We start from the raw sequence: 9,566 nt of genomic DNA on the forward strand, positions 1-9,566 counted from the left end.
AATGGTTTTGCCCTTTACTCTCTCCATGTACAGAATCTAAAGGTGTTTCTTCTAGGAATAAACCCAAGACTTAACAAAGGCAATGTGTGTGGACAAACCCACTGTTACAACATATCAGTGCATTTGTGATGTACAACTGCCAATTCTTAGGTTTAGCAAATACAGGTAAATATTCCAAAACATGCACTTCTTCCAAAAAGTTCTCCAAAGAAGTATACTCCACCTAACGCTCCACCATCCAAGTAACTTGTCCAATTTTATGTGGGGAAGTTGAAAAGAATATACATTACCAGGAACTAAGGATACCAGACTCAGAATGGACAAAAGCACATACTTCCCTAGCAGGAGGTCGAGCTCAGTCACCTTCTACACTATGGGCTCTGAATCCATCATTCTTGCCGTTCCTTCTGCAGTTCTGAGCCTATTTGTTTCCCTCAGAAATACAAAGACTACACTCAAATCACCTCTAGTTTGAGTTAAACTCTGCTGGCTACAGGAAATACACCCCAGGCTAAAATGAAGTACAACTCCAAAGTCCCAGCTCCTTAAAATGGACTCTCTGAGGAAAGATGGTTTTACTGTGCAAAGCCCCATAAAGAGTTTGTGGATATTTAAACCAGTAGCCTCAAGACAAAACAGAGCATTTACCTGTTTAACCAAGAACAGGACCAACAACAGATGCTCTACAGAGGCACTAGCTCCAGATGGGAAACTGAGGGTGTTGCAGTGCTGGAGCCTCAGTCATTCCAGTATAGTGTCACACAGCTCCAGAAGGACAGACACGGGTGCCAAGGGCCAGCCTTTGCTGCAGACAGCAGTGCCAGGGAGCAGCTGTCCCACCATGCCCTTCACACTGCCCCTGTAGCCCTTGGCTTTTGCTCTCTGTGAGACAGCCTGGGGTCTGCCTTCACTTTGCTCCCAGCAGCCCAGTGGCACTAAGAAAGTAACAATCATTTTGCCCTAATATACACCCATAAGCCAGTTAGAGGAGAAAAAAAATGAAATATGAGGTAAATTAAAGCTTCCAACTAAGGGGATTTACCAGTAAGTCACCATAAAATTCAGATAATTTATTTTTTCAATTCTGCAGCAACTTTCTCCAATTCATTTGGATTAGCTATTAGAAATTATGTCTCAAAAATTAAAGAAAATGTCTATTGACCACTATATCAAATTCTAATTTTAGCCAGGGAAAAAAAGAATAATTAGGCTGTGATTTACCCTGGTAGTCAACTTACATTAACAATTTTCCCCCATGTTTATGTAATTCTGGCAAAATCAAATAATATATATAGTGCTCATATACGCTGGGCTAGATTTAGTAAAGACAATTTCCTACACTACATCCAGGACATTTCTCTTTGCTTTCTGTTCTAATAAGACAATCGAGTTGTTCTGTGTAAGGAGGAAATATGATTGTCATGCGTGGCCTCGGTTGGAATTTTAGTGCAGTCTTCAATGAGGGTCATGGAAGGATTAGTTTTTTAATTTCTTTTAAGCTGCCATCCTCCTGTAACAAGCTGTATAGCATGCTGCTCTCTGAGAATGGCTTACCCCACACCCTAACCCTTCTTCCCAGGGATAAAGTGTAAGTCCTGCAAACTCTCAGTGCCAGAAGCCATCATGCAGTGCTGGCTCTGCAGTGGATGCACAGCTCCCAGCTCAGCACGAGTGAGTTTGGGATTGGATCTCTAGGCAGAGCTGGAACGAATCAGGAAGGGTGTTTAAGATCCCTGAAGTTATACTCCTAAAGTTGTGTTCCTGCTTTTAAACAAGTACCTTTTCCAACTCCTCTAGAAGTGGAGTGCTGTCTACCTTAACTGAATAAATAGGGATCTGGGAGCCAAACCAGTCACCAAGGTATGAAACTGCCAACCTCAGGCACTGAGAACAGAACAATGAGTAATGGAAGACAACAAAGGAAGAACAGGAGAACCAAAGGAAGTAGAACTGGTGATGGTAACAGGCAGAAGGTGCTCAAAATTACATGGATTCCAGAAGTAGAAGCCAGAGGCAAATTCAAATTTACCTGAGTCAGTTTGCTCAGACAGCACCACCCCATTACTGCCCATTGCCCAAAAACCCATCCTTGCTCTTGTGAAGCAAGTCTGTCCTGTGATTCCCTCAGGGAGCATCATTAACACACAGAGCACTCAAGCTTTCAATTAAAAAGCATCATTGCTGAAAGCATTATCCCAAATCTTTAAAGGACTCCATGCCGTTTGGGCTCTGCCCTGTTATAAATCCACAATGAGAAGGAACTTCCCTGACTTTTCCTATCATTATTTATGATAGGTAAACCAAATGGAAAAGTAATCCCAGTGTTACAAACTAGAGTTACTCATGCTTTGCTCCCAATGGCACCATGGCAGAGCAGCTGCTCCAGTTCTCTCGGGGTGGCCCAACAGTGCCTTATCACACAAACCCTTCTGCTCTGCCAGCAAGGGTACACAACACTTCTTATAAGCAAAAATGATTGGATTAATATTTTCTCACTAGTTTTAGCCACAGAGCAGGTTTTGTCTAGGTCTGCCTAGACCTCATCTAACCTTTAAAACTATTCTTTCCCATGTGACCCATGAGAGTTGTACAGAATGAGAAATATATCCAAACAGTAGCTGCAGAAAATACACAGAAATAACTCGTTTTCACTGAGATGGGTTCATTTGTGAGTTCTGCCTTTCCCCTGAACTTCCTCCCCTGAAGGACTGGAACAGTAATACCAGTGCAATAATACTTTTTCTCCTGAAGTGGAGTAAATCAGTTCCTTGCTCTCAGTAGTGAAGTGAAAATTAAGATGAAAAGGAGTATAGAATGCAGAAAACCCCTATTACTCCAGAATAATACAATTTGCTGCTGATCCTCAGTTGCTAAGACAGGCACATCAATTATTTATAGAACTCGGGAGTGTGAAATATGAAGTTTTTCAGCCTGGGACACCACGAAGGTAAAGCCAGGAACACAATCCTGTCAGCACTGGCAGACAAGGACAGAATAGGCAAGCACAGAATATTTCTACACAGATTACCGTTTTTATTGAACTACAAATTGCAAAAGGTCTCTATGAAATGCCACTTTCAGTGTTAAGTGAGCTGTATCCTCCTTTTGACAGTGTCAGTCTGTATTTAATGTTTATTTAACATTTATCTAAAGGGCCATCTCTGCCAGGGAAACAATATACAGTAAGTTAGCATAACTTCACCTGAATATTTACAGGAAGCCCAGGATCTTCTCCTGGATCTGTGCTTATGTCCATCAACAGCCTGTCACACACGCTGTAAAACCTGCTCCACATGACCAAACTTTGCCAATTTTGATCACAATCAAAATTCCAATTTATGTTCTTAGTAGTGACACTAAAATTTATCTGCACAAAAGCACTTACATGGTTTATAGCAAGTTTGTTGAAAGCAAGTATCTGGAAAGGTTGTTCATAGCTCATCTGAGGAACTAACGGTACTATTCAAAAACATTCACAATTTCTTGGGGAAAAACCTAAAGCAAACCAAATAAAACCTCACAGACAAAATCACAAAACCTTGGAGCCCCAACTTCTAGCAACCCTTCCAGCCCCAAGAGTCTAGTAACACTGATACATGGCATGGCCTTGCTAAAATGCCTTGGTGGGTCCATGCAATATTCTATCTCAAGTCAAGTATTTCAAAGTTGGAGGAATTCTACGTGCATCTCCTCCTCCTGCCTTGCCTCTAACTCTGAGAGCAAGAGCTTCAAATACAGTGGCTAAGAAATCACAGGAAAGGACTAGCACTGAACTTTCAGATCAAGGGATACAGAGTGATTCACATTTCTCTTCTGACTGCTTGCGAGACATGGGCTAAACACCAACAGTCAGGTGCTCTGAAAAGCTCCACCTCAGTAAGAGAACTTGCATCAGCAGTGAGGCTACAGGACCCAAACAATGTGACTCTCCCTTAGACAGGCTCCCTCGCTCAAGAGCTCTATCTGTCAGCCCGTGTCACCAGAGAGGTGACACCCACCACCGCCCACTGTTGCCAGTGCTCACTGATGCCAGCGTTTGCAGGACAAACAGCAGATCAGAACAGATATTGCCCATCGCTCTCCTGCAAGTGAAAACCTGAATGCTGACACGACTGAGGGAAAAACCAAAAAACCACAAGCTAGCCCAGCAGGCTACTGTCTGTCCCCAGGGTCACACCAAATACCACGTGCTGGAAGGAAGCAGAAGCAGCGGGGACTTGGCAGCGCCTGAAGCACAATGCCTGCAGAAGTGATTGTGCTGATGCCAAATCTGGTCCTTTTGGAGCTTTCCAGCCACTGCTGAGTGGACAGCACGTGTTGCAATGCTGGAGCTGGCAACGGCAGTGCTGAGCACAGCTAGTGGCCACTGGCCACCTTAAAGCACCAGCACCATGCAACTGCCCTGAGCCAATGTTTAGCAGCATGAGCAGTAAAATAACACATCTATTGAGCTCTCAAAACTGTGGCAAATATTGAAAAGCCTCCCGGTTCCACATTTCACCCAGCCTTGTGGGTGCTGTAGCCACCACTGCTCTGTGCTGGCTGGGCACCAGGGCCCCAGCCAGGGACCAGGAGGAATAAGGAATGGCTACACGACCTGGTTCTGGGGAACCAGCACTCCTGTAGGGACACAGGTCCTGCCAGCACTGGCTGTTCTCCAGTTTTACATACTCAAAGCTCTCCAGACTGATGATGAAGAATTTTGAAACCCAAGGAGTATAACAGATTCACATCCAAGTTTATGGAAATAACTGAAAAATGTATCAACAGCCTTCACATACACATATGCAGAAAAAGAACTAACAAAATTATCAAATCTCCCAAAATATGGATTGACAATAACAGAAAATTGCTAATTACTATTTTTAGTATCCTTAAATTCTCATCTCTGGTGCTATTAAACTAAAAATTATATAATAATAGATTTGAACTGTACGACAGCTTATACAAATTAGGACCATTCCAAAAAAGTCAATCAGTGTTTCAGAGTATATTCAGCAGATATTTTGAACACAGGCAGAGCAAAGAGCTCTGTCCATGACAGGCTCTTGTCATATCGGGCTGGAAGGCTCCAAGCCTAAGAGCTCTGGCTGGCCAAATGGCACGAACACCTGAACTACATGTAATTCCTCCCTGATTGCTGTTTTGAAAACAACATTTCCAGCAGAAACTTTTATGTATATATATCAACCCATTACACAGTACTGACAAGATCCTCTGCTTGCCCCAGAAACACCCTGTGTCCCACACAGCTGCTGCTGGAGAGAGACGAGAGGCAGGGGCAACAGGCAGATCATCACTGCAAACCTGGAACATTTGCAAGGAGAACATTTGCTTCTGACTTTTGGGGGACTTAAGTCAGCCTGCACAAACAAGCATGAAAATACCCCACGGAGAGCTACATGACTAATGAAGATTTTCTTGCTCCTCATCAGTTGCTTCAGCCACTTCTGCTGCCACTGGATGAGCATAACAAGGCCTTTCTAGTGCATGGTGCTCTGCAGGTATGACTAAATCTGCCTCTTACCTCCCCAAGTCCCCAGGAAGACTATCACGCCTCCATTACAGAGAGAATTTCACAGAATGAAAGAGCCAATAAGAAGTGTTTCCTCTGGGCATCTCAACAGCATTATCACAAAATGCAGTAAAAGGCATCAGAGCAGCAGAAAGCGATTCAGCCCTGTCAGTGTCACCTGTTTGTAGAACACTCCCAACACTGCAGCCGTGTGCACCTGCCAGGGCCACGGCCACAGCAGGACAGGCCATGGCTGACTGACCAACCCTCTGGAGCATGACACTGGCTGCAAATGGACTGGTCCAGTGCAGCTCTCATTTCTGTTTTTGCCCTCAGCACAACCATGGCAGCAGAGGCGTGGAGTAACTGCTAGGCTGGTGGGGCAGGGAGAACTGCTGCACCTGCCAGGGCACACATGCAGGAGCAGGGTGGAAAGGATGAGTTGCGTGGGGTTTAGATACATAATGATACAACTCTGGGGGAAACCCGAGCAAAGAGAGAGCAGGCCAGGAGTGAGAGGTGGCACTGGGACTTCATGCAAAACAGAGGAGGAGGGAATTCAGAACACTGAGCTCCGGTTTGAGGGGGTGTGCCGCTTGCCTCGTGAGGAAAGGTACCCCACAAAGTCCCACAGGCTCTGAAATGCACTCAATTAGCTGTTCCTTTTACCTTTTTGTTCTACCCAGCATTTCTTCAAGAGCACAGTCATCTCTGGCTTTGGCATCCTACTCATCATCTATGAATTCATGTTGCCGTTTCCTCCCTGAAAGGAAAAATCCCATAGTCAGTCAATTGCTACACAGAGGAAAGGACAAATCTGACAGTATTTTTGCCACTGTTAAAGTTCAAAGACCACCTTGCTCCTTGAGCAGACAACATTGCAAGTTGTGCTCTGGGCTATGGTGTCATTCAGCCATGATCAATCAGTGTGTGCTCACTCCAGAAACTTACCACAAATTTACCTGTAAGCAGCTGAAAAGCTGCCAGTGCCTCAGCCCTGTCTGGAGAGAAGGAGCAGGGCAATGACTCGCTCAAACTAAAAAAATTCCCACAACAACAAGAGAGACTTGTGCCAGACAAATATCTTTATTTTACTTTAAAACATTCTGAAAGTATTAATCTATATGAAAGAGAAGCAATACAAGACTGAGAAAGCATGTTTAATGTTAGGGAAGCCTTCACATCACATGAGCCAAATTAAAAATAAGACTAAACACAAATGTACAAAGCAGAGACAAAAAAAAAATCAATTTTCTCAAAGACATAACATAAGGGACTCCCACAGGGGCCAGCAAATTCTGGAAGGGAGAAAGAGATTATATTTTATGGGAAGAGATTCAATAAGCATTCTTTTCCCATAAAGCTAGTGATGGAGGATTGTCACTGCTCCATAGACACCCTTTGCACATTTCAGGACAGCAGTAACAGGAAATCAATAGCACCTTTTATACGTGCAAAGACATTATCTCTCTGGACTCCTAATACTAACAAATGGGGCCAAGAAAGACCTTTACTAGAATTTAGCAGTCAGCATTACTCTGGCTGAAAACAGAGGGCAGGATGCTGGTCTACACCCTTAGATTTTTAGGTATTTTTTTAAAAACTAACTCTGCTCAGAGCATCACCCTCAAGTGGCACCCAGGAGCCCCCGATGACAGTACATCACAAGTGTAACGGTGCTGAGCCCCGGCACTGTCACCCCATCACAGACATCCCCTCCAGCTGACGGTGTAGTCATTACAGGCAGGAGCTTTGTCAGGGGGTAATTTGACAGCTTTGACAAGCTCAGCTGAATTTATGGCACTTTCTAGTTTTTCCCTCCATTGAGCTGCGATGGAACTAAAGTTAATATTACCAAACCCACTCTGCAAGGGGACAGGTTCCCAGCGCTGAGACCACGATCACAGTCCCTGAGAGAATCTGCTACACTGGGCCCCTCACAGTGTCCCCTGCCACCCTCAGGGACAGGGAGGGCAGCTCCATGAAGCCCACTTGCAAGGGGAGATTCCATGATGAAGGTCTCTGGTATCTTTGGCTCTACCACAGCAGAGGTGAATCACCACTAGTAAGGCTACTCAGAGCTTACTACAGAGCACTGAAGCAGCAGCCACAGTGTCACAACACATGCCCAGCTAAACCCAGGACCTGAGTCCTGGGGACTGCTTCTCTTGCTGCAGGGACTGTGCCCCACACAGCACCACAAAGATTCCACCTGCAAGTACCAATGTGGGAAGAGGAATATTGCACCCCAAGCCAAACCTTGGCAAGTCAGTAAAGCACAAACAAGTACTTTTCTTTCTTTTCTTCCTTTTTCTCATCAGATAGCTTTTTGCCATAGATGTTACATTTCCTCTGTTATAACGCAGGGTTTTAAAGAGCTCTCTCTACATCCTTAGAAAGCACAGTTCATATTTAGCTCCCTAAACTCGTATTTCTCTCTTCCTATATTTCCCTGCCAAGATGTGACACCTGTGGAACGTTCCCAGAAAATTCCCCTGAATCATCTGTGATGCAAGGGAACAGCAGCCAGCGTTGGCAACAAGCAGCTGGGTCTTTTAGGAAAGCGTCAGATCAATCTGGTGAGGGGAAGGATCCCCTGTAACTCTGTCACTAATCATCCCCAAGGATCACAGAGCTCCCAAATCAGTTAGAAAAAGAGCATAATTACGACAGGACCAAAATCCATGGGAAATAGCGTTGCCATGGCAACTGGCATCCTCACAACTCTAATCTCCTTTGCATTCTTGCACAGGCTCAATGACTCCTAAACCACGTGGAAAAAAAAAAAAAACCTGTCTAGCAGGTGGGTTCATTGACGAAGAGCAGTGCTAGAGGTGCTTCCCTGCAGAACAGACCCATGTCTGCATGGTTTTCAGAAAGGGAGCTTTTGTGCACCTCTTGTTCCAAGCATTGCACCTCACTCACCAGGAGTGCAGGGGAACTGCTATAACACAATCAATACTTCCTTGTTAACTACCCTTGTAGAGGAAAAAAAAACTTATTAAATATTAAAATGTTCCTGGTTTTAAATAAAAGTGACATGAAGATAACATCCAAAGCAGACTAGCTGAGTTTTGAAATGGGAATTTAGTTCCAGCTTCACACTGGGCTGCTTAGTGGTCTTTCAAACACTGGTCTTTACAGACAGCAGTACCCAAAAACCATTCCAGCATCCCCACACACTTATCAGATCCAGCCACTGGGCAACATCCATACATGAGCAGGAAAGGCCTTATTTTTCTTCCTGACAACGTTAGCATTAATACCCAGTCTGTCCACCAGCACACTTTAAACGAGGCTCACGTTAGCAGACCAGCTGGGCAGCCCTTTTTTGCTAAAATCTCCGAGCTCTGCACACTTTAGGGGCATTTCCCTTCCATTTCGGTACTGGCCGGGCCTGGGGAGTTAACCCACCATCAGGGAGGGCAGCACAGCGTGAACCCCAGGGCCGTGTTCTCTACGCCAAAAGCCAAAGCAGCGTTATTGATCCAAGGGAAACTGTTCCAGATCTGCTGGTGACAAAGGAGCACACGCTCTGCCCACGGTGTGCCCTTGCCAGCCGCGCTGTGCCCGTGGGTCTGACATCGCTGAGCTCAGCTGTGCTCGCCTTCGGGCGCCGTGCAGGCAGATCTGCCCCGGGACCCTCCGCTTTACCGGGCTGCCGGGCTTCCCCGCTGCCCTCCGCCAGCCCCGCCGGAGCCGGGAATCGCTCACGGAATAGCGACTCGATGGTGACAGCACGGAAATCGCCCTCTTGTTAGCGGGGAGAGAGGCCTCGTGGCAGCGTCTGCACATACAGGTCCCGTCAATGACCGGAGTGAGCGACTGCCCTTTAGGCAGGTACCGAGGGCCCTGCGGCACCGAGACGGGCACCGGGAGAGGAACCGGGGACGGGCACCAGCGATCGCCCTCCCTCCCGCTATCCCCCGGGAGCGGGTCGGACGGAGTCCCCGGGCACCCACGACACCGCCACAGCCGCCGCTGGGGTACGGAGCGACCGCGCCGGCAAAGACGCCTCAGAGTGCCGGGGCGAAGAACGAGGGGCAACGTG

The 9,566-nt window shown here is 46.1% G+C and overlaps 1 protein-coding gene across 4 annotated transcripts in view; it reads right to left on the reverse strand.

The window, feature by feature from the left end:
* CAMTA1 (calmodulin binding transcription activator 1) overlaps positions 1-9,041 on the reverse strand; it is a 237,283-nt gene extending 228,242 nt beyond the window's left edge. For all 4 annotated transcript variants that reach the window (XM_053962596.1, XM_053962597.1, XM_053962594.1 and 1 more), the window contains exons 1-2: positions 8,930-9,041; positions 6,185-6,278 (exon numbers count right to left, since the gene is read on the reverse strand). In XM_053962596.1, coding sequence (XP_053818571.1) covers positions 6,185-6,251 — 67 coding nt within the window. In that variant the 5' untranslated portion in view covers positions 6,252-6,278; positions 8,930-9,041. The remainder of the gene's footprint in view (positions 1-6,184; positions 6,279-8,929) is intronic.
* Between the last annotated feature and the right edge of the window lie 525 nt (positions 9,042-9,566).

The sequence above is a fragment of the Vidua chalybeata genome, chromosome 22, assembly GCF_026979565.1.
Source record: "Vidua chalybeata isolate OUT-0048 chromosome 22, bVidCha1 merged haplotype, whole genome shotgun sequence".
Taxonomy (NCBI): domain Eukaryota; kingdom Metazoa; phylum Chordata; class Aves; order Passeriformes; family Viduidae; genus Vidua; species Vidua chalybeata.